This window comes from Pseudorasbora parva, chromosome 23 (assembly GCF_024679245.1).
Source record: "Pseudorasbora parva isolate DD20220531a chromosome 23, ASM2467924v1, whole genome shotgun sequence".
Taxonomy (NCBI): domain Eukaryota; kingdom Metazoa; phylum Chordata; class Actinopteri; order Cypriniformes; family Gobionidae; genus Pseudorasbora; species Pseudorasbora parva.
This window is the reverse complement of record NC_090194.1, coordinates 10471841-10496926: the sequence shown is the minus strand read 5'-3', so window position 1 is coordinate 10496926 and position 25086 is coordinate 10471841. Positions and strand designations below refer to the sequence as shown.

The 25086-nt window shown below is 39.5% G+C and overlaps 5 protein-coding genes across 6 annotated transcripts in view; all 5 read left to right on the top strand.

Annotated features, from left to right (window-relative positions):
• Positions 1–403: 403 nt before the first annotated feature.
• Positions 404–25086, top strand: part of LOC137062084 (protocadherin gamma-A6-like) — a 127806-nt gene continuing 103123 nt past the window's right edge. The window contains exon 1 of one of the 2 annotated variants that reach the window (XM_067432883.1): positions 404–2939. In XM_067432883.1, coding sequence (XP_067288984.1) covers positions 528–2939 — 2412 coding nt within the window. In that variant the 5' untranslated portion in view covers positions 404–527. The remainder of the gene's footprint in view (positions 2940–25086) is intronic. The other variant, XM_067432873.1, reaches the window with a different exon arrangement.
• Positions 4050–6964, top strand: LOC137062095 (protocadherin beta-7-like). The gene has a single exon (XM_067432902.1). The coding sequence runs from the start codon at positions 4354–4356 to the stop codon at positions 6778–6780; it is 2427 nt and encodes an 808-aa protein (XP_067289003.1). The 5' UTR covers positions 4050–4353; the 3' UTR covers positions 6781–6964.
• On the top strand, positions 8648–15526 carry LOC137063138 (uncharacterized). Its single transcript, XM_067434213.1, has 3 exons — positions 8648–11324; positions 12526–12596; positions 13060–15526. Exons 1-3 carry the CDS (start codon positions 8913–8915, stop codon positions 15524–15526), a joined length of 4950 nt encoding a protein of 1649 aa, XP_067290314.1. The 5' UTR covers positions 8648–8912.
• Positions 16615–19713, top strand: LOC137063137 (protocadherin beta-7-like). Its single transcript, XM_067434212.1, has one exon. It carries the CDS (start codon positions 17287–17289, stop codon positions 19711–19713), a length of 2427 nt encoding a protein of 808 aa, XP_067290313.1. The 5' UTR covers positions 16615–17286.
• On the top strand, positions 22254–25085 carry LOC137063136 (protocadherin beta-7-like). The gene has a single exon (XM_067434211.1). It carries the CDS (start codon positions 22659–22661, stop codon positions 25083–25085), a length of 2427 nt encoding a protein of 808 aa, XP_067290312.1. The 5' UTR covers positions 22254–22658.

Here is a 25086-nt window from a genome sequence, read left to right as displayed (position 1 = left end):
CTGAGGTGAGGAACTGGCGTTTTTTTAAGCGGTTTTTATTTTTAAAATTTATTTTAGATTTACTCATTTGAAAATTATTATTATTTCCCCCTCATGTAATATTTATTTAAATAATCTGCTTTCAGCACCACCAGCATGGACAGCGCCTTTTCTTATTTTAGTTCTACAGCACTGAATGCATGCATTTTAAAAAAAATAATAATAATTTAATCTGAACTGAACAAATACTTCACAATTTATATATTTAAAAATAATAAAAATATGACTTCGATGTTGATCCTATCTCTTTTTCATTAAATGCTCGATTGATGCAATGAACAGAGAAATGCTCACAGTGTCGCTATTCACCAAGAGTGTAGAGTGATGCGTCTCTCCTCCCACACTTAATGTATGCAGTATGAGCTCTGTCTGGGAGAATAAACGCCGAACAAAATGGAGTAACAGTCCGGGGACGTCGAGAGAATTACTGAAATATCATCCGTCAAAGATTATTACTGTTGGGCAGGTGCAACATCAAATCTTCTAAAATGGAATACAGATTATGTTCAGTTCCTTTCTTTGCGTTTTTCGTGGCTCTCCTTCTGTTTCCTCTGAAAACCGTCTGTGTAGACCTGAGCTACAATATTCCGGAAGAAACGAAGCGCCAGTATGTGATTGGAAATATAGCCAAAGATTTCAGGATGGATGTTAAACAATTATCTGCTCGTAGAGCTCGGATAGACACGGAGGACAGCAGCAAACGGTATTGTGATATTAATCTGAATACTGGTGATTTAATCATAGCAGAGACAATAGACCGAGAGGAGCTTTGTGGATCTCGAATGTCCTGCATACTCAGTTATGAGCTCGTTCTGGAAAACCCTCTCGAAGTGCACCGAATAATTCTGCAAATTCAGGATATAAACGACAATGCGCCACGATTTCCAAATGAGCGTATTAATTTAGAAATCACCGAATCAGCAGTTAAAGGCCAGAGATTCAGTCTGGATGAGGCGCATGACATGGATATCGGACATAATGTTGTTAATGGCTATTCACTGGAGAAAAATAAACATTTTGTTTTGGAGATTCATGATAGTGCAGATGGGGGGAAATACGCAGAACTCGTGTTGGAAAAGGAGCTGGATCGAGAACAGCAGAAGGAGATAGATATGATTCTCACAGCCACTGATGGTGGTTCACCGCAGAGGTCTGGCACTGCTGTCATACACATCACTGTTCTAGATGCCAATGATAATGTCCCAGTATTTAGTCAGCCTGTTTATAAGGTCACTCTGGCTGAAAATACACCTTCAGGAACAGAAATAATCAGAGTGAGCGCCACAGATGCTGATGAAGGTCCAAACGGGGAAGTGACGTATGAATTCAGCAGAATATCAGCAAAAGCTGTAAAATTATTTTCTATTGATAAGACATCTGGGAAAATTGTGGTGACTGGAGAAATTGATTATGAAAATGAAAAAAATTATGAAATGATAATTCAGTCCAAAGATGCTTCTGGATTGGCATCAACTGCTAAAGTGATCATAGATATAACTGATGTTAATGATAATCCACCTAGAATCATCCTGAAATCTTTGAATAACCCGATACCTGAAAACTCTGAGCCGGGTTCTGAGGTGGGAATCATTAATGTTCAAGACAAAGACTCAGGAGAAAACCGGCAGATACGTTGCTCTGTTCAGCAAAATGTTCCTTTCAGACTCAACCCATCTGTTAAAAACTATTTCTCTCTAGTAACTACAAAAGCTCTAGACCGAGAGAAAGAATCTGATTACAACATTACCATCACCGCCACAGATGGAGGATCTCCACCATTATCCACCTCCATGACAATTCATTTATTTGTCTCAGATGTGAATGACAATCCTCCTGTATTTGAGCAGCAGTCCTACAGCGCTTATATAAGTGAAAATAACAAACCAGGCACCTCTGTTTGTTCTGTCAGAGCGAATGACCCAGACTGGAGACAGAACGGGACTGTCCTGTACTCTCTGGTACCCAGTGAAGTCAATGGGGTCCCAGTGTCCTCATTTCTGTCTGTTAATGGAGATACAGGGGTGATTCATGCTGTAAGATCATTTGACTATGAGCAGTTCAGAAACTTCAGTGTCAAAGTTGTAGCCAGAGACAATGGTTCTCCTCCGCTCAGCAGTAACGTGACTGTGAAAGTCTTCATAACAGATGAGAATGATAACTCTCCACAGATATTATACCCTGTTCCAGATGGAAAGTCTTTAATGACTGAAATGGTCCCTAAAGCGACTCTCTCAGGATCTCTGGTCTCTAAGGTGATCGCTGTAGATGCTGACTCTGGACAGAACGCATGGCTGTCCTATCAGATCTTGAAATCTTCTGATCCGGGACTTTTCACCATCGGTCTCCATAGTGGAGAGATCAAAACTCAACGAGATATTTCTGAATCGGACAATATGAAGCAGAACCTTGTTATTTCAGTGAAGGATAACGGGCAGCCCTCTCTGTCTACAACCTGTGCTGTGAGTTTACTCATTTCTGACAACCTTTCTGAAGTTCCTGAACTTAAAGATATGACTTATGAGGACAGCAACTCTAAATTAACGTCCTACTTGATCATTGCATTAGTTTCCGTGTGCACCTTCTTCCTGACGTTCATCATTCTGATCTTGGCAGTGAAGTTTTGTCACAGGAGAAAGCCCAGACTGTTGTTTGATGGAGCAGTTGCTGTTCCCGGCGCCTATCTGCCTCCCAACTATGCAGAGGTGGATGGAGCAGGAACTCTCCGCAGCTCTTACAATTATGACGCGTATCTAACCACAGGCTCGCGCACAAGTGACTTTAAGTTTGTGAGATCGTATAATGAAAACACACTTCCTGCTGGTGGAACTCTGAGAAAGGAAGACCATATTCAGTTTGGATCGAGCATAATAACACTAGATGTTACAGGAATTGAAGATGAGGTAAGAGAGGCTTTACTCCTCTGAGCTCTCTTTTAATATTATTTTGATGGTGTATCCGTTGATTTGTAAATGATGTCACCTATACTGTATTAACGCGGTTCCTATAAAAAAAACAAAAAGTGCTTCGGTGGTAATTTATTAGAACCTCACGCTGCATTACTATACAAGTATAATCTTACTTTACAACATTTCATATTACCTTATATCAAATGTTTTACCACTGCTATAATGAAAACCATATAAATAATCCAGATTATGTAGGCCGTGAATTTCGGATCTCACAATTGTATACAGTAAAAAATTCTGTAAAAAACGGATAATGTACTGCCAGAGCTAGGCCATTAGCCAGTAATTTCACGGACATTTTCGTTAACCTTAAAAACACAACGCAATGAAGTTCAAAATTCAAAATACAGGTTAAACAAATGTTAAAAACAAATAGCTTACGGAAAATGACGTCAAATTAATACAGTACATCGTGGCCAATTTTTACGGATTTTTCAGAGTGTAAGCTACTTCCACTCCTCTAACACTACGCTGCATTCATCAATTCTGGACACAAATATGTATATTTCTATGTATATTGTTTGTTTTTTCCCTGTTTTGTGTTGTAAATGTTTAGAGCTCTTCAAACGTATAAAGATAATATGGCACCATAGATAAAGTTGTGTATTCGATCTCTGCCACGTTTTAATAGCTCGGCACGGTGTTGTGTTGTTCTACTCAACATTTTTAGTTTTCTCAACAACAACAACAACAACAACAAACGTAGATGGTCTAAAAGTGTTTCAACATCTCACTCTAAGGCTGATGGTACATTGTACATCCACATTAAATCTTCAACGTTCGTTTGAAGCGGCGAATAAAAGGATAAGTCTCCATTTTCTTTTAAAAAGAATTTACGCGTTTATTTAATATTATTTCAATGTTATGTATGTAATTAATTGTCAAATGTCTTTGAGGTCATCAGGTTTCAGCTCCACAAGACTGGACAGCGACATACCTGTTTGTTTGTTTGTTTGTTTGTTTGTTTGTTTGTTTGTTTGTTTGTTTGTTTGTTTGTTTTTGTTTTTTAATCACTAAATGCGTGACATATAAGTTCCTTTCCAACATATACATAACTTATTTTACAAAAATACGCGTCGACAAACACATGACTTTACTTGGGTGATCACTGTTGTATTTTTAATAAATACATGCAATGAACAGAGAAATGCTCACAGTGTCGCTATTCACCAAGAGTGTACGTGATGCGTCTCTCCTCCCACACTTAATGTATGCAGTATGAGCTCTGTCTGGGAGAATAAACGCCGAACAAAATGGAGTAACAGTCCGGGGACGTCGAGAGAATTACTGAAATATCATCCGTCAAAGATTATTACTGTTGGGCAGGTGCAACATCAAATCTTCTAAAATGGAATACAGATTATGTTCAGTTCCTTTCTTTGCGTTTTTCGTGGCTCTCCTTCTGTTTCCTCTGAAAACCGTCTGTGCAGATCTGAGCTACAATATTCCGGAAGAAACGAAGCGCCAGTATGTGATTGGAAATATAGCCAAAGATCTCAGGATGGATGTTAAACAATTATCTGCTCGTAGAGCTCGGATAGACACGGAGGACAGCAGCAAACGGTATTGTGATATTAATCTGAATACTGGTGATTTAATCATAGCAGAGACAATAGACCGAGAGGAGCTTTGTGGATCTCGAATGTCCTGTATTCTCAGTTATGAGCTCGTTTTGGAAAACCCTCTCGAAGTGCACCGAATAATTCTACAAATTCAGGATATAAACGACAATGCACCACGATTTCCAAATGAGCGTATTAATTTAGAAATCACCGAATCAGCAGCTAAAGGCCAGAGGTTCCGTTTGGATGAGGCTCATGACATGGATGTCGGACATAATTCTGTGAATGGATATTCACTGGCGAAAAATACATATTTTATTTTAAAGGTTCATGATAGTGCAGATGGAGTGAAATACGCAGAACTCGTGTTGGAAAAGGAGCTGGATCGAGAACAGCAGAAGGAGATAGATATGATTCTCACAGCCACTGATGGTGGTTCACCGCAGAGGTCTGGCACTGCTGTCATACACATCACTGTTCTAGATGCCAATGATAATGTCCCAGTATTTAGTCAGCCTGTTTATAAGGTCACTCTGGCTGAAAATACACCTTCAGGAACAGAAATAATCAGAGTGAGCGCCACAGATGCTGATGAAGGTCCAAACGGGGAAGTGACGTATGAATTCAGCAGAATATCAGAAAAAACTGCGAAATTATTTTCTATTGATAAGACAACAGGGCAAATTGTGGTGATTGGAGAAATTGATTATGAAAATGAAAGAAACTATGAAGTTGGAATTCAAGCCAAAGATGCTTCTGGATTGGCATCTACTGCTAAAGTGATCATAGATATAACTGATATTAATGATAATCCGCCTAGAATCATCCTGAAATCTTTGAATAACCCGATACCTGAAAACTCTGAGCCGGGTTCTGAGGTGGGAATCATTAATGTTCAAGACAAAGACTCAGGAGAAAACCGGCAGATTCGTTGCTCTGTTCAGCAAAATGTTCCTTTCAGACTCAACCCATCTGTTAAAAACTATTTCTCTCTAGTAACTACAAAAGCTCTAGACCGAGAGAAAGAATCTGATTACAACATTACCATCACCGCCACAGATGGAGGATCTCCACCATTATCCACCTCCATGACAATTCAGTTATTTGTCTCAGATGTGAATGACAATCCTCCTGTATTTGAGCAGCAGTCCTACAGCGCTTATATAAGTGAAAATAACAAACCAGGCACCTCTGTTTGTTTTGTCAGAGCGAATGACCCAGACTGGAGACAGAACGGGACTGTCCTGTACTCTCTGGTACCCAGTGAAGTCAATGGGGTCCCAGTGTCCTCATTTCTGTCTGTTAATGGAGATACAGGGGTGATTCATGCTGTAAGATCATTTGACTATGAGCAGTTCAGAAACTTCAGTGTCAAAGTTGTAGCCAGAGACAATGGTTCTCCTCCGCTCAGCAGTAACGTGACTGTGAAAGTCTTCATAACAGATGAGAATGATAACTCTCCACAGATATTATACCCTGTTCCAGATGGAAAGTCTTTAATGACTGAAATGGTCCCTAAAGCGGCTCTCTCAGGCTCTCTGGTCTCTAAGGTGATCGCTGTAGATGCTGACTCTGGACAGAACGCATGGCTGTCCTATCAGATCTTGAAATCTTCTGATCCGGGACTTTTCACCATCGGTCTCCATAGTGGAGAGATCAAAACTCAACGAGATATTTCTGAATCGGACAATATGAAGCAGAACCTTGTTATTTCAGTGAAGGATAACGGGCAGCCTTCTTTGTCTACAACCTGTGCTGTGAGTTTACTCATTTCTGACAACCTTTCTGAAGTTCCTGAACTTAAAGATATGACTTATGAGGACAGCAACTCTAAATTAACGTCCTACTTGATCATTGCATTAGTTTCCGTGTGCACCTTCTTCCTGACGTTCATCATACTGATCTTGGCAGTGAAGTTTTGTCACAGGAGAAAGCCCAGACTGTTGTTTGATGGAGCAGTTGCTGTTCCCGGCGCCTATCTGCCTCCCAACTATGCAGAGGTGGATGGAGCAGGAACTCTCCGCAGCTCTTACAATTATGACGCGTATCTAACCACAGGCTCGCGCACAAGTGACTTTAAGTTTGTGAGATCGTATAATGAAAACACACTTCCTGCTGGTGGAACTCTGAGAAAGGAAGACAACATTCAGTTTGGATCGAGCATAATAACACTAGATGTTACAGGAATTGAAGATGAGGTAAGAGAGGCTTAACATCTCTGGACTCTCGTTTAATATCACATTTTATGGTGTCTCCGTTGAACTGTAAATTATATCAACTACTTCATTGACGCAGTTCCTGTTAAACAAAGTCTTTGAGGGGTTATTTAAGAGATTGTCACTCTGTATGTATGTTTGGATGATTTTGCTCTCATTTCTCTTCTTTGTTAAAACTTTATGGCCGTCATTAATAAGTAACTATGCAGGACTAATGAATACTGTATTAATACTTCAGCTACTGCTATTAGCTAATATAGAAACGAGCTTAACTAATCAGTAAATAATATCGCATTCAGGAGATAGTTCCTTGTTGATTAATCAATAATTACTTATTGAGATTAGCTTCATTAATAACTATTAACTAACTGACAAATTATTAAGAACATTATGTGTCGGAGACGTAATAATCATGTTTTACTCTAAATAAAGTCATAAAATCCATCACTAATTGCTCAAGTGTTCCCTAGTCACTATGCAGGAACTATAGTGATCAGGGCTGGGTTTCCCGAAATCTTCTTAACGCTGAATCGTTCTTAAGTCTATTTAAAGGGAATCATTTGTGGTGGGGAGTTTGGTCAAACTATTGCAGTGATACAGCGAATAGTTGAGCTAAATCAAAGACGGAGCCGTCCGCGGAACCAGTCAATGTGAATGTGCACTATTTCATCCGTGAAAACTTTATTCCCCTGGCTTCCAGAAACTGCTATTCAAAATACATTTCTCCTGTCACAGAAGATAATTCAGCAGCTTTTAGATCGTGCTTTGTCAAACTTTGTCAAGATAAACTCGACGAAGCTGTGATATTGTCATCTTTAAATCTTCCAAAATGTCACCTCACGGTATATGTACAGTGTCACGGAACGTTCGACAGCACCTCCTCTTGGTTTCACCAGATCCCTCTCTCCTGCGTATTAGGACTGCATTTTCCCTAATTAACCTCATTATCATTACATCATTATCACCTGTGGACCCCCAGCTCACCTTTATCTGGACTGTGCTTTTCTTTGTTCATTGGTGAAGTCTTGATTTACCCATACACTGTCTCTAGCTGTTTTCTCGTGTTTGCTCTTGTGTTTTTGACTTGGACTTTAATATCGTTTTGGTACCTTAGCCGCCTGCCTCTGACCTATGCCTGTTTGACTCTCGTTTCTTGGATTGCCCTTATTTGATGCTGTTTGTACTGTTTGTTTGCATTCCTCCTCTGCTGACTCAGCTGTGTAAATAAATTACTGCAGATGGATCCGAACGCCTCAGTCTCTTCGTCGCAGACGCTTCAACTGTTATAAACTGTTAAAAAGGATCCAACATCTCTTCAAATTTCACTCTCATAATATTGTACATCTTTTGCGCACTTTCAATAGCTACCTGATAAAGGCAAATTTTAATGCAATTGGTTCTGTTGATTTTTTTATTTTCTGTAGTTTTGCTTATGCTTTCGGAGTCTTTAGTCAGTGTCATATCATCTGCTGATTGTCTAAACTATTATTACATTTGTGTGATTGATCTCGTCCAGCTATAAAGGGTGAGGTTTTTCTTCCTTTTACTGAAAGATAATTTGTCAATTCTATATTGATCGTAAAGTGCACAGTGTTCAAGTTCACAGTAAAGATGTTTATCTGAGGTGATGAACTAACTGATTTTTTTTAGCCCTTTCACTTTCAATTAGATTTACTAATTTAGAAATTATTACTATTTCCCCCTCATTTAATATTTCAGTAAATCATCTGCTTTCAGCACCAGCAGCATGGACAGCGCCTTGTCTGATTTTAGAACTACAGCACTGAATGCATGCTTTTTTGTGTTTAAATCATTTTATTTGAACTAAACAAATACTTTACAATTTATATTTTGAAAAAAAAAATGACTTCGATGTTGATCCTATCTCTTTTTCATTAAATGCTCGATTGATGCAATGAACAGAGAAATGCTCACAGTGTCGCTATTCACCAAGAGTGTAGAGTGATGCGTCTCTCCTCCCACACTTAATGTATGCAGTATGAGCTCTGTCTGGGAGAATAAACGCCGAACAAAATGGAGTAACAGTCCGGGGACGTCGAGAGAATTACTGAAATATCATCCGTCAAAGATTATTACTGTTGGGCAGGTGCAACATCAAATCTTCTAAAATGGAATACAGATTATGTTCAGTTCCTTTCTTTGTGTTTTTCGTGGCTCTCCTTCTGTTTCCTCTGAAAACCGTCTGTGCAGATCAGAGCTACAATATTCCGGAAGAAACGAAGCGCCAGTATGTGATTGGAAATATAGCCAAAGATCTCAGGATGGATGTTAAACAATTATCTGCTCGTAGAGCTCGGATAGACACTGAGGACAGCAGCAAACGGTATTGTGATATTAATCTGAATACTGGTGATTTAATCATAGCAGAGACAATAGACCGAGAGGAGCTTTGTGGATCTCAAACTCCCTGTATTCTCAGTTATGAGCTCGTTCTGGAAAACCCTCTCGAATTGCACCGTATAATTCTACAAATTCAGGATATAAACGACAATGCGCCACGATTTCCAAATGAGCGTATTAATTTTGAAATCAGAGAATCAGCAGCTAAAGGCCAGAGATTCCGTTTGCATGAAGCTCATGACTCAGATATTGGGCATAACGCGGTCAATGGCTATTCATTGGAGAGAAACAATCATTTTATTTTAAAGGTTCATGATAGTGCAGATGGAGTGAAATACGCTGAACTCGTGTTGGAAAAGGAGCTGGATCGAGAACAGCAGAAGGAGATAGATATGATTCTCACAGCCACTGATGGTGGTTCACCGCAGAGGTCTGGCACTGCTGTCATACACATCACTGTTCTAGATGCCAATGATAATGTCCCAGTATTTAGTCAGCCTGTTTATAAGGTCACTCTGGCTGAAAATACACCTTCAGGAACAGAAATAATCAGAGTGAGCGCCACAGATGCTGATGAAGGTCCAAACGGGGAAGTGACGTATGAATTCAGCAGAATATCAGATAAAGCTGTAAAATTATTTTCTATCGATAAGACAACAGGGCAAATTGTGGTGACTGGAGAAATTGATTATGAAAAAGACAAAAAGTATGAAATGGGAATACATGCCCAAGACACCTTTGGTTTGTCATCTACTGCTAAAGTGATCATAGATATAACTGATGTTAATGATAATCCACCTAGAATCATCCTGAAATCTTTGAATAACCCAATACCTGAAAACTCTGAGCCGGGTTCTGAGGTGGGAATCATTAATGTTCAAGACAAAGACTCAGGAGAAAACCGGCAGATTCGTTGCTCTGTTCAGCAAAATGTTCCTTTCAGACTCAACCCATCTGTTAAAAACTATTTCTCTCTAGTAACTACAAAAGCTCTAGACCGAGAGAAAGAATCTGATTACAACATTACCATCACCGCCACAGATGGAGGATCTCCACCATTATCCACCTCCATGACAATTCATTTATTTGTCTCAGATGTGAATGACAATCCTCCTGTATTTGAGCAGCAGTCCTACAGCGCTTATATAAGTGAAAATAACAAACCAGGCACCTCTGTTTGTTCTGTCAGAGCGAATGACCCAGACTGGAGACAGAACGGGACTGTCCTGTACTCTCTGGTACCCAGTGAAGTCAATGGGGTCCCAGTGTCCTCATTTCTGTCTGTTAATGGAGATACAGGGGTGATTCATGCTGTAAGATCATTTGACTATGAGCAGTTCAGAAACTTCAGTGTCAAAGTTGTAGCCAGAGACAATGGTTCTCCTCCGCTCAGCAGTAACGTGACTGTGAAAGTCTTCATAACAGATGAGAATGATAACTCTCCTCAGATATTATACCCTGTTCCAGATGGAAAGTCTTTAATGACTGAAATGGTCCCTAAAGCGACTCTCTCAGGCTCTCTGGTCTCTAAGGTGATCGCTGTAGATGCTGACTCTGGACAGAACGCATGGCTGTCCTATCAGATCTTGAAATCTTCTGATCCGGGACTTTTCACCATCGGTCTCCATAGTGGAGAGATCAAAACTAAACGAGACATTTCTGAATCGGACAATATGAAGCAGAACCTTGTTATTTCAGTGAAGGATAACGGGCAGCCCTCTCTGTCTACAACCTGTGCTGTGAGTTTACTCATTTCTGACAACCTTTCTGAAGTTCCTGAACTTAAAGATATGACTTATGAGGACAGCAACTCTAAATTAACGTCCTACTTGATCATTGCATTAGTTTCCGTGTGCACCTTCTTCCTGACGTTCATCATACTGATCTTGGCAGTGAAGTTTTGTCACAGGAGAAAGCCCAGACTGTTGTTTGATGGAGCAGTTGCTGTTCCCAGCGCCTATCTGCCTCCCAACTATGCAGAGGTGGATGGAGCAGGAACTCTCCGCAGCTCTTACAATTATGACGCGTATCTAACCACAGGCTCGCGCACAAGTGACTTTAAGTTTGTGAGATCGTATAATGAAAACACACTTCCTGCTGGTGGAACTCTGAGAACGGAAGACAACATTCAGTTTGGATCGAGCATAATAACACTAGATGTTACAGGAATTGAAGATGAGGTAAGAGAGGCTTAACATCTCTGGACTCTCGTTTAATATCACATTTTATGGTGTCTCTATTGAACTGTAAATTATATCAACTACTTCATTAACGCGGTTCCTGTTAAACAAAGTCTTTGAGGGTTTATTTAAGAGATTGTCACTCTGTATGTATGTTTGGATGATTTTGCTCTCATATCTCGTCTTTGGTAACACTTTATGGCCGTCATTAATAAGTAACTATGCAGGACTAATGAATACTGTATTAATAATTCAGCTACTGCTATTAGCTAATATAGAAACGAGCTTAACTAATCAGTAAATAATATCATATTTAGGAGATAGTTCCTTGTTAATTAATCAATAATTACTTATTGAGATTAGTCTCATTAATAACTATTAACTAACTGACAAATTATTAAGAACATTATTGTGTGTCGGTAATTAATCTTATTTTTTACTCTAAATAAAGTCATAAAATGGATCACTCAAGTGTTTCCTAGTCACTATGCAGGAACTATAGTGATCAGGGCTGGGTTTCCCGAAATCTTCTTAACGCTGAATCGTTCTTAAGTCTATTTAAAGGGAATCATTTGTGGTGGGGAGTTTGGTCAAACTATTGCAGTGATACAGCGAATAGTTGAGCTAAATCAAAGACGGCGCCGTCCGCGGAACCAGTCAATGTGAATGTGCACTATTTCATCCGTGAAAACTTTATTCCCCTGGATACAATGTCAGAAACTGCTATTCAAAATACATTTCTCCTGTCACAGAACATAATTCAGCAGCTTTTAGATCGTGCTGGTCCAACTTTGTCAAGACAAACTCGACGGAGCTGTGATATTGTTGTCATCTTTAAATCTTTCAAAATGTCACCTCACGGTATATGTACAGACTTTTCAACTGCTAACTGTTTAAAATGATCCAACTTCTCCTAATAGCTACATATTTGATGGGCTAATATATATTTAGTTTGTAAAAACAAAATAAAGGCAAATAGGTAGCTATTGAAAGTGCGCAAAAGGTGTACAATGTTATGAGATTAAAATATTAGGAGAAGTTGGATGTTTTGTTTATTTTTTATTTTCTGTAGTTTTGCTTATGCTATCGGAGTCTTTAGTCAGTGTCATATCATCTGCTGATTGTCTAAACTATTATTACATTTGTGTGATTGATCTCGTCCAGCTATAAAGGGTGAGGTTTTTCTTCCTTTTGCTGAAAGATAATTTGTCAATTCTATATTGATCGTAAAGTGCACAGTGTTCAAGTTCACAGTAAATATGTTTATCTGAGGTGATGAACTGACTTATTTTTTAGCCCTTTCACTTTCAATTAGATTTACTAATTTAGAAATTATTACTATTTCCCCCTCATTTAATATTTCAGTAAATTATCTGCTTTCAGCACCAGCAGCATGGACAGCGCCTTGTCTGATTTTAGAACTACAGCACTGAATGCATGCTTTTTTGTGTTTAAATAATTTTATTTAAACTGAACAAATACTTAACAATTTATATTTTGAAAAAAAAAATGACTTCGATGTTGATCCTATCTCTTTTTCATTAAATGTTCGATTGATGCAATGAACAGAGAAATGCTCACAGTGTCGCTATTCACCAAGAGTGTAGAGTGATGCATCTCTCCTCCCACACTTAATGTATGCAGTATGAGCTCTGTCTGGGAGAATAAACGCCGAACAAAATGGAGTAACAGTCCGGGGACGTCGAGAGAATTACTGAAATATCATCCCTCAAAGATTATTACTGTTGGGCAGGTGCAACATCAAATCTTCTAAAATGGAATACAGATTATGTTCAGTTCCTTTCTTGGCGTTTTTCGTGGCTCTCCTTCTGTTTCCTCTGAAAACCGTCTGTGCAGATCTGAGCTACAATATTCCGGAAGAAACGAAGCGCCAGTATGTGATTGGAAATATAGCTAAAGATCTCAGGATGGATGTTAAACAATTATCTGCTCGTAGAGCTCGGATAGACACGGAGGACAGCAGCAAACGGTATTGTGATATTAATCTGAATACTGGTGATTTAATCATAGCAGAGACAATAGACCGAGAGGAGCTTTGTGGATCTCAAACTCCCTGTATTCTCAGTTATGAGCTCGTTCTGGAAAACCCTCTCGAATTGCACCGTATAATTCTACAAATTCAGGATATAAACGACAATGCGCCACGATTTCCAAATGAGCGTATTAATTTTGAAATCAGAGAATCAGCAGCTAAAGGCCAGAGATTCCGTTTGCATGAAGCTCATGACTCAGATATTGGGCATAACGCGGTCAATGGCTATTCATTGGAGAGAAACAATCATTTTATTTTAAAGGTTCATGATAGTGCAGATGGAGTGAAATACGCTGAACTCGTGTTGGAAAAGGAGCTGGATCGAGAACAGCAGAAGGAGATAGATATGATTCTCACAGCCACTGATGGTGGTTCACCGCAGAGGTCTGGCACTGCTGTCATACACATCACTGTTCTAGATGCCAATGATAATGTCCCAGTATTTAGTCAGCCTGTTTATAAGGTCACTCTGGCTGAAAATACACCTTCAGGAACAGAAATAATCAGAGTGAGCGCCACAGATGCTGATGAAGGTCCAAACGGGGAAGTGACGTATGAATTCAGCAGAATATCAGATAAAGCTGTAAAATTATTTTCTATCGATAAGACAACAGGGCAAATTGTGGTGACTGGAGAAATTGATTATGAAAAAGACAAAAAGTATGAAATGGGAATACATGCCCAAGACACCTTTGGTTTGTCATCTACTGCTAAAGTGATCATAGATATAACTGATGTTAATGATAATCCACCTAGAATCATCCTGAAATCTTTGAATAACCCAATACCTGAAAACTCTGAGCCGGGTTCTGAGGTGGGAATCATTAATGTTCAAGACAAAGACTCAGGAGAAAACCGGCAGATTCGTTGCTCTGTTCAGCAAAATGTTCCTTTCAGACTCAACCCATCTGTTAAAAACTATTTCTCTCTAGTAACTACAAAAGCTCTAGACCGAGAGAAAGAATCTGATTACAACATTACCATCACCGCCACAGATGGAGGATCTCCACCATTATCCACCTCCATGACAATTCATTTATTTGTCTCAGATGTGAATGACAATCCTCCTGTATTTGAGCAGCAGTCCTACAGCGCTTATATAAGTGAAAATAACAAACCAGGCACCTCTGTTTGTTCTGTCAGAGCGAATGACCCAGACTGGAGACAGAACGGGACTGTCCTGTACTCTCTGGTACCCAGTGAAGTCAATGGGGTCCCAGTGTCCTCATTTCTGTCTGTTAATGGAGATACAGGGGTGATTCATGCTGTAAGATCATTTGACTATGAGCAGTTCAGAAACTTCAGTGTCAAAGTTGTAGCCAGAGACAATGGTTCTCCTCCGCTCAGCAGTAACGTGACTGTGAAAGTCTTCATAACAGATGAGAATGATAACTCTCCTCAGATATTATACCCTGTTCCAGATGGAAAGTCTTTAATGACTGAAATGGTCCCTAAAGCGACTCTCTCAGGCTCTCTGGTCTCTAAGGTGATCGCTGTAGATGCTGACTCTGGACAGAACGCATGGCTGTCCTATCAGATCTTGAAATCTTCTGATCCGGGACTTTTCACCATCGGTCTCCATAGTGGAGAGATCAAAACTAAACGAGACATTTCTGAATCGGACAATATGAAGCAGAACCTTGTTATTTCAGTGAAGGATAACGGGCAGCCCTCTCTGTCTACAACCTGTGCTGTGAGTTTACTCATTTCTGACAACCTTTCTGAAGTTCCTGAACTTAAAGATATGACTTATGAGGACAGCAACTCTAAATTAACGTCCTACTTGATCATTGCATTAGTTTCCGTGTGCACCTTCTTCCTGACGTTCATCATACTGATCTTGGCAGTGAAGTTTTGTCACAGGAGAAAGCCCAGACTGTTGTTTGATGGAGCAGTTGCTGTTCCCAGCGCCTATCTGCCTCCCAACTATGCAGAGGTGGATGGAGCAGGAACTCTCCGCAGCTCTTACAATTATGACGCGTATCTAACCACAGGCTCGCGCACAAGTGACTTTAAGTTTGTGAGATCGTATAATGAAAACACACTTCCTGCTGGTGGAACTCTGAGAACGGAAGACAACATTCAGTTTGGATCGAGCATAATAACACTAGATGTTACAGGAATTGAAGATGAGGTAAGAGAGGCTTAACATCTCTGGACTCTCGTTTAATATCACATTTTATGGTGTCTCTATTGAACTGTAAATTATATCAACTACTTCATTAACGCGGTTCCTGTTAAACAAAGTCTTTGAGGGTTTATTTAAGAGATTGTCACTCTGTATGTATGTTTGGATGATTTTGCTCTCATATCTCGTCTTTGGTAACACTTTATGGCCGTCATTAATAAGTAACTATGCAGGACTAATGAATACTGTATTAATAATTCAGCTACTGCTATTAGCTAATATAGAAACGAGCTTAACTAATCAGTAAATAATATCATATTTAGGAGATAGTTCCTTGTTAATTAATCAATAATTACTTATTGAGATTAGTCTCATTAATAACTATTAACTAACTGACAAATTATTAAGAACATTATTGTGTGTCGGTAATTAATCTTATTTTTTACTCTAAATAAAGTCATAAAATGGATCACTCAAGTGTTTCCTAGTCACTATGCAGGAACTATAGTGATCAGGGCTGGGTTTCCCGAAATCTTCTTAACGCTGAATCGTTCTTAAGTCTATTTAAAGGGAATCATTTGTGGTGGGGAGTTTGGTCAAACTATTGCAGTGATACAGCGAATAGTTGAGCTAAATCAAAGACGGCGCCGTCCGCGGAACCAGTCAATGTGAATGTGCACTATTTCATCCGTGAAAACTTTATTCCCCTGGATACAATGTCAGAAACTGCTATTCAAAATACATTTCTCCTGTCACAGAACATAATTCAGCAGCTTTTAGATCGTGCTGGTCCAACTTTGTCAAGACAAACTCGACGGAGCTGTGATATTGTTGTCATCTTTAAATCTTTCAAAATGTCACCTCACGGTATATGTACAGACTTTTCAACTGCTAACTGTTTAAAATGATCCAACTTCTCCTAATAGCTACATATTTGATGGGCTAATATATATTTAGTTTGTAAAAACAAAATAAAGGCAAATAGGTAGCTATTGAAAGTGCGCAAAAGGTGTACAATGTTATGAGATTAAAATATTAGGAGAAGTTGGATGTTTTGTTTATTTTTTATTTTCTGTAGTTTTGCTTATGCTATCGGAGTCTTTAGTCAGTGTCATATCATCTGCTGATTGTCTAAACTATTATTACATTTGTGTGATTGATCTCGTCCAGCTATAAAGGGTGAGGTTTTTCTTCCTTTTGCTGAAAGATAATTTGTCAATTCTATATTGATCGTAAAGTGCACAGTGTTCAAGTTCACAGTAAATATGTTTATCTGAGGTGATGAACTGACTTATTTTTTAGCCCTTTCACTTTCAATTAGATTTACTAATTTAGAAATTATTACTATTTCCCCCTCATTTAATATTTCAGTAAATTATCTGCTTTCAGCACCAGCAGCATGGACAGCGCCTTGTCTGATTTTAGAACTACAGCACTGAATGCATGCTTTTTTGTGTTTAAATAATTTTATTTAAACTGAACAAATACTTAACAATTTATATTTTGAAAAAAAAAATGACTTCGATGTTGATCCTATCTCTTTTTCATTAAATGTTCGATTGATGCAATGAACAGAGAAATGCTCACAGTGTCGCTATTCACCAAGAGTGTAGAGTGATGCGTCTCTCCTCCCACACTTAATGTATGCAGTATGAGCTCTGTCTGGGAGAATAAACGCCGAACAAAATGGAGTAACAGTCCGGGGACGTCGAGAGAATTACTGAAATATCATCCCTCAAAGATTATTACTGTTGGGCAGGTGCAACATCAAATCTTCTAAAATGGAATACAGATTATGTTCAGTTCCTTTCTTGGCGTTTTTCGTGGCTCTCCTTCTGTTTCCTCTGAAAACCGTCTGTGCAGATCTGAGCTACAATATTCCGGAAGAAACGAAGCGCCAGTATGTGATTGGAAATATAGCTAAAGATCTCAGGATGGATGTTAAACAATTATCTGCTCGTAGAGCTCGGATAGACACGGAGGACAGCAGCAAACGGTATTGTGATATTAATCTGAATACTGGTGATTTAATCATAGCAGAGACAATAGACCGAGAGGAGCTTTGTGGATCTCGAATGTCCTGTATTCTCAGTTATGAGCTCGTTCTGGAAAACCCTCTCGAAGTGCACCGAATAATTCTGCAAATTCAGGATATAAACGACAATGCGCCACGATTTCCAAATGAGCGTATTAATTTAGAAATCACCGAATCAGCAGCTAAAGGCCAGAGATTCCGTTTGGATGAGGCTCATGACAAGGATATCGGACATAATGTGGTCAATAGCTATTCACTGGCGAAAAATAAACATTTTGTTTTGGATATTCATGATAGTGTGGATGGAGGAAAATACGCTGAACTCGTGTTGGAAAAGGAGCTGGATCGAGAACAGCAGAAGGAGATAGATATGATTCTCACAGCCACTGATGGTGGTTCACCGCAGAGGTCTGGCACTGCTGTCATACACATCACTGTTCTAGATGCCAATGATAATGTCCCAGTATTTAGTCAGCCTGTTTATAAGGTCACTCTGGCTGAAAATACACCTTCAGGAACAGAAATAATCAGAGTGAGCGCCACAGATGCTGATGAAGGTCCAAACGGGGAAGTGACGTATGAATTCAGCAGAATATCAGATAAAGGTGTAAAATTATTTTCTATTGATAAGACAACAGGACAAATTGTGGTGACTGGAGAAATTGATTATGAAAATGAAAAAAGTTATGAAATGATAATTCAGTCCAAAGATGCTTCTGGATTGGCATCTACTGCAAAAGTGATCATAGATATAACTGATGTTAATGATAATCCGCCTAGAATCATCCTGAAATCTTTGAATAACCCGATACCTGAAAACTCTGAGCCGGGTTCTGAGGTGGGAATCATTAATGTTCAAGACAAAGACTCAGGAGAAAACCGGCAGATTCGTTGCTCTGTTCAGCAAAATGTTCCTTTCAGACTCAACCCATCTGTTAAAAACTATTTCTCTCTAGTAACTACAAAAGCTCTAGACCGAGAGAAAGAATCTGATTACAACATTACCATCACCGCCACAGATGGAGGATCTCCACCATTATCCACCTCCATGACAATTCATTTATTTGTCTCAGATGTGAATGACAATCCTCCTGTATTCAAGCAGCAGTCCTACAGCGCTTATATAAGTGAAAATAACAAACCAGGCACCTCTGTTTGTTCTGTCAGAGCGAATGACCCAGACTGGAGACAGAACGGGACTCTCCTGTACTCTCTGGTACCCAGTGAAGTCAATGGGGTCCCAGTGTCCTCATTTCTGTCTGTTAATGGAGATACAGGGGTGATTCATGCTGTAAGATCATTTGACTATGAGCAGTTCAGAAACTTCAGTGTCAAAGTTGTAGCCAGAGACAATGGTTCTCCTCCGCTCAGCAGTAACGTGACTGTGAAAGTCTTCATAACAGATGAGAATGATAACTCTCCACAGATATTATACCCTGTTCCAGATGGAAAGTCTTTAATGACTGAAATGGTCCCTAAAGCGACTCTCTCAGGATCTCTGGTCTCTAAGGTGATCGCTGTAGATGCTGACTCTGGACAGAACGCATGGCTGTCCTATCAGATCTTGAAATCTTCTGATCCGGGACTTTTCACCATCGGTCTCCATAGTGGAGAGATCAAAACTCAACGAGACATTTCTGAATCGGACAATATGAAGCAGAACCTTGTTATTTCAGTGAAGGATAACGGGCAGCCCTCTCTGTCTACAACCTGTGCTGTGAGTTTACTCATTTCTGACAACCTTTCTGAAGTTCCTGAACTTAAAGATATGACTTATGAGGACAGCAACTCTAAATTAACGTCCTACTTGATCATTGCATTAGTTTCCGTGTGCACCTTCTTCCTGACATTCATCATTCTGATCTTGGCAGTGAAGTTTTGTCACAGGAGAAAGCCCAGAATGTTGTTTGATGGAGCAGTTGCTGTTCCCAGCGCCTATCTGCCTCCCAACTATGCAGAGGTGGATGGAGCAGGAACTCTCCGCAGCTCTTACAATTATGACGCGTATCTAACCACAGGCTCGCGCACAAGTGACTTTAAGTTTGTGAGATCGTATAATGAAAACACACTTCCTGCTGGTGGAACTCTGAGAAAGGAAGACAATATTCAGTTTGGATCGAGCATAATAACACTAGATGTTACAGGAATTGAAGATGAGGTAAGAGAGGCTTAACATCTCTGAGCTCTCTTTTAATATTGCATTTTATGGTGTCTCTATTGAATTGTAAATTATATCATCTAGTTTATTAGCACGGTTCCTGTTAAACATAGTATTTGGGGGTTATTTAAGAGATTGTCACTCTGAAGTTATGTTTTGATGATTTTTACTTTCATATCTCTTCTTTGTTAAAACTTTATGGCCGTCATTAATAAGTAACTATGCAGGACTAATGAATACTGTATTAATACTTCAGCTACTGCTATTAGCTAATATAGAAACGAGCTTAACTAATCAGTAAATAATATCACATTTAGGAGATAGTTCCTTATTAATTAATCAATAATTACTTATTGAGATTAGTCTCATTAATAACTATTAACTAGATTAAAAATTATTAAGAACATTATTGTGTGTCGGTAATCAATCATAATTTTACTCTGAATAAAGTCATAAAATGCATCACTCAAGTGTTTCCTAGTCACTATGCAGGAACTATAGTGATCAGGGCTGGGTTTCCTGAAATCTTCTTAACGCTGAATCGTTCTTAAGTCTATTTAAAGGGAATCATTTGTGGTGGGGAGTTTGGTCAAACAATCAGTGGAAACTTTATTCCCTGGCTACCATGTCAGAAACTGCTATTCAAAACACATTTTGCCTGACACGGAAGATAATTCAGCAGCATTTAGATCTTGTTGGTCAAACTTTGTAAAGACAAACTCGGCATTTACATTTAATAATTTAGCAGACGCTTTTATCCAAAAATGAAGAAGGCAATAGAAGCAACTAAACAAACAAGGGCAACAGCCTGAAAGTGCTGTAACAAGTCTCAGTCAATCGAGGGCAGTACACATACATTTTTTTCTTTATAAAATAAACAAACAAACAAACAGAAAATTGAATTGGATAGTTAAGTGCTAGTCTTTACTGCTAGAAAAGATGCATCTTAAGATGTTTTTCGAAAATGGCTTCAGACTCAGCTGCTCGAATTGAGATAGGCAGGTCGTTCCACCAGGTGGGAACGGTCCATGAAAAGGTCTGTGAGAGAGATTTCATGCCTCTTTGGGATGGCACCACGAGATGACATTCACTTGCAGAATGCAAGTGTCTGGAGGGTGTGTAAGTCTGAACAAACAGGTTTTAGGTATATTGGTGCAGAGCCGGTGGTTGCTTTGTAGGCGAGGATCAGTGCCTTGAATTTGATGCGAGCGGCCTTTGGCAGCCAGTGCACACTGATGAAGAGAGGTGTGACGTGCGCTCTCTTGGACTCATTAAAGACCACTCTCGCTGCTTCATTCTGGATCAGCTGCAAGGGTTTGATAGTGCATGCTGGAAGGCTAGAAGAGCATTACAATAGTCCAGTCTGGAGAGAACAAGAGCTTGGACCAGGAGTTGTGCAGCCTGTTCTGACAGGAAGGGTCTAATCTTTCTAATGTTGTATAAGGCAAATCTGCAGGACCGGGCTGTTGCAGTAATGTGGTCAGTGAAGTTTAACTGGTCATCAATCACAACTCCAAGGGTCCTGGCTGTCCGGGATGGAGTTATGGTTGATGAACCGAGCTGAATGGATACATTTTGATGAAGTGCTGGGTTGGTTGAGACAACAAGTAATTCTGTCTTTGCAAGATTGAGTTGAAAGTGATGTTCCTTCATCCAGCCTGAAATGTCTGTCAGGCAGGCAGCGATACGAAAAACAACTGTAGGATCATCTGGTTGAAATGAGAAGTAGAGTTGAGTGTCATCAGAATAGCAGTGATAGGAGAAGCCTTGTTCGGGAGTGACTGAAGAAGAAATATCCTGAAGGAGGGGACTGGGAAAAGGATCAAGCGGACAGGCAGTTGGGTGATTGGAAAGGACGAGTTTAGAGACTTCTGTCTCTGAGAGCATGGAGAAGCAGGGGAGTGTGTGTGTGTGTGTTAGTTGTTGAGATGTGCATGTCAGTTTGTGGTGAGGAGAACTGGCTGCTGATGAAGAAGGTTTTGTTTGTGAAAATGATGCAAAGTCATCAGCTGTAAGAGTTGATGAAGGAAGGGGAGGAAGCTGTGATATTGTTATCATCTTTAAATCTTCCTAAACTTCACATCACGGTACATGTACAGACTTTTAAACTGCTATATGTAAAACTGTTTAAAAGGATCCAACTTTTCCTAATATTTTAATCTCATAATATTGTACACCTTTTGCACACTTTCAATAGCTACCTATTTGATAAAGGCAAATTTTAACGCAATTTGTTCTGTTGACTTTTTATATTTCTGTAGTTTTGCTTATACTATCGGAGACTTTAGTCAGTGTCATATCATCTGCTGATTGTTTAAACTATTATTACATTTGTGTGATTGATCTCGTCCAGCTATAAAGGGTGAGGTTTTCTAGATCATTTTGTAGAAAAATTATTTGTCACTTTAATATTGATTGTAAAGTGCAGTGTTTAATTTCACACTAAAGTCTAATGTTAATCTGAGGTGCTGAAATAAGTTTTTTAGCACTTTCATTTTTAATCGGATTTAATACTAAAAAAATATTATTATTTTTCCCTCATTTAATATTCCAGTAAATCATCTGATTTCAGCACCACCGTCCTGGACAGCGTCTTGTCTGATTTTAGTACAACATGATTGAGTGCATGTATTTTATAATTATTAATTTGAACTGAACAAATACTTTACCAATTATATATTAACAGAAACAAATATGACTTCGATGTTGATCCTATCTGTTTTTCATTAAATGCTCGATTGATGCAATGAACAGAGAAATGCTCACAGTGTCGCTATTCACCAAGAGTGTAGAGTGATGCGTCTCTCCTCCCACACTTAATGTATGCAGTATGAGCTCTGTCTGGGAGAATAAACGCCGAACAAAATGGAGTAACAGTCCGGGGACGTCGAGAGAATTACTGAAATATCATTCGTCAAAGATTATTACTGTTGGGCAGGTGCAACATCAAATCTTCTAAAATGGAATACAGATTATGTTCAGTTCCTTTCTTTGCGTTTTTCGTGGCTCTCCTTCTGTTTCCTCTGAAAACCGTCTGTGCAGATCTGAGCTACAATATTCCGGAAGAAACGAAGCGCCAGTATGTGATTGGAAATATAGCCAAAGATCTCAGGATGGATGTTAAACAATTATCTGCTCGTAGAGCTCGGATAGACACGGAGGACAGCAGCAAACGGTATTGTGATATTAATCTGAATACTGGTGATTTAATCATAGCAGAGACAATAGACCGAGAGGAGCTTTGTGGATCTCGAATGTCCTGCATACTCAGTTATGAGCTCGTTCTGGAAAACCCTCTCGAAGTGCACCGAATAATTCTGCAAATTCAGGATATAAACGACAATGCGCCACGATTTCCAAATGAGCGTATTAATTTAGAAATCAGAGAATCAGCAGATAAAGGCCAGAGATTCCGTTTGGATGAGGCTCATGACATGGATGTCGGACATAATTCTGTGAATGGATATTCACTGGCGAAAAATATATATTTTATTTTAAATGTTCATGATAGTGCAGATGGAGTGAAATATGCAGAACTCGTGTTGGAAAAGGAGCTGGATCGTGAACAGCAGAAGGAGATAGATATGATTCTCACAGCCACTGATGGTGGTTCACCGCAGAGGTCTGGCACTGCTGTCATACACATCACTGTTCTAGATGCCAATGATAATGTCCCAGTATTTAGTCAGCCTGTTTATAAGGTCACTCTGGCTGAAAATACACCTTCAGGAACAGAAATAATCAGAGTGAGCGCCACAGATGCTGATGAAGGTCCAAACGGGGAAGTGACGTATGAATTCAGCAGAATATCAGAAAAAACTGCTAAATTATTTTCTATCGATAAGACAACAGGACAAATTGTGGTGATTGGAGAAATTGATTATGAAAATGAAAAAAACTATGAAGTTGGAATTCAGGCCAAAGATGCTTCTGGATTGGCATCTACTGCAAAAGTGATCATAGATATAACTGATGTTAATGATAATCCGCCTAGAATCATCCTGAAATCTTTGAATAACCCGATACCTGAAAACTCTGAGCCGGGTTCTGAGGTGGGAATCATTAATGTTCAAGACAAAGACTCAGGAGAAAACCGGCAGATTCGTTGCTCTGTTCAGCAAAATGTTCCTTTCAGACTCAACCCATCTGTTAAAAACTATTTCTCTCTAGTAACTACAAAAGCTCTAGACCGAGAGAAAGAATCTGATTACAACATTACCATCACCGCCACAGATGGAGGATCTCCACCATTATCCACCTCCATGACAATTCATTTATTTGTCTCAGATGTGAATGACAATCCTCCTGTATTTGAGCAGCAGTCCTACAGCGCTTATATAAGTGAAAATAACAAACCAGGCACCTCTGTTTGTTCTGTCAGAGCGAATGACCCAGACTGGAGACAGAACGGGACTGTCCTGTACTCTCTGGTACCCAGTGAAGTCAATGGGGTCCCAGTGTCCTCATTTCTGTCTGTTAATGGAGATACAGGGGTGATTCATGCTGTAAGATCATTTGACTATGAGCAGTTCAGAAACTTCAGCGTCAAAGTTGTAGCCAGAGACAATGGTTCTCCTCCGCTCAGCAGTAACGTGACTGTGAAAGTCTTCATAACAGATGAGAATGATAACTCTCCTCAGATATTATACCCTGTTCCAGATGGAAAGTCTTTAATGACTGAAATGGTCCCTAAAGCGACTCTCTCAGGCTCTCTGGTCTCTAAGGTGATCGCTGTAGATGCTGACTCTGGACAGAACGCATGGCTGTCCTATCAGATCTTAAAATCTTCTGATCCGGGACTTTTCACCATCGGTCTCCATAGTGGAGAGATCAAAACTCAACGAGACATTTCTGAATCGGACAATATGAAGCAGAACCTTGTTATTTCAGTGAAGGATAACGGGCAGCCCTCTCTGTCTACAACCTGTGCTGTGAGTTTACTCATTTCTGACAACCTTTCTGAAGTTCCTGAACTTAAAGATATGACTTATGAGGACAGCAACTCTAAATTAACGTCCTACTTGATCATTGCATTAGTTTCCGTGTGCACCTTCTTCCTGACGTTCATCATACTGATCTTGGCAGTGAAGTTTTGTCACAGGAGAAAGCCCAGACTGTTGTTTGATGGAGCAGTTGCTGTTCCCAGCGCCTATCTGCCTCCCAACTATGCAGAGGTGGATGGAGCAGGAACTCTCCGCAGCTCTTACAATTATGACGCGTATCTAACCACAGGCTCGCGCACAAGTGACTTTAAGTTTGTGAGATCGTATAATGAAAACACACTTCCTGCTGGTGGAACTCTGAGAAAGGAAGACAACATTCAGTTTGGATCGAGTATAATAACACTAGATGTTACAGGAATTGAAGATGAGGTAAGAGAGGCTTAAC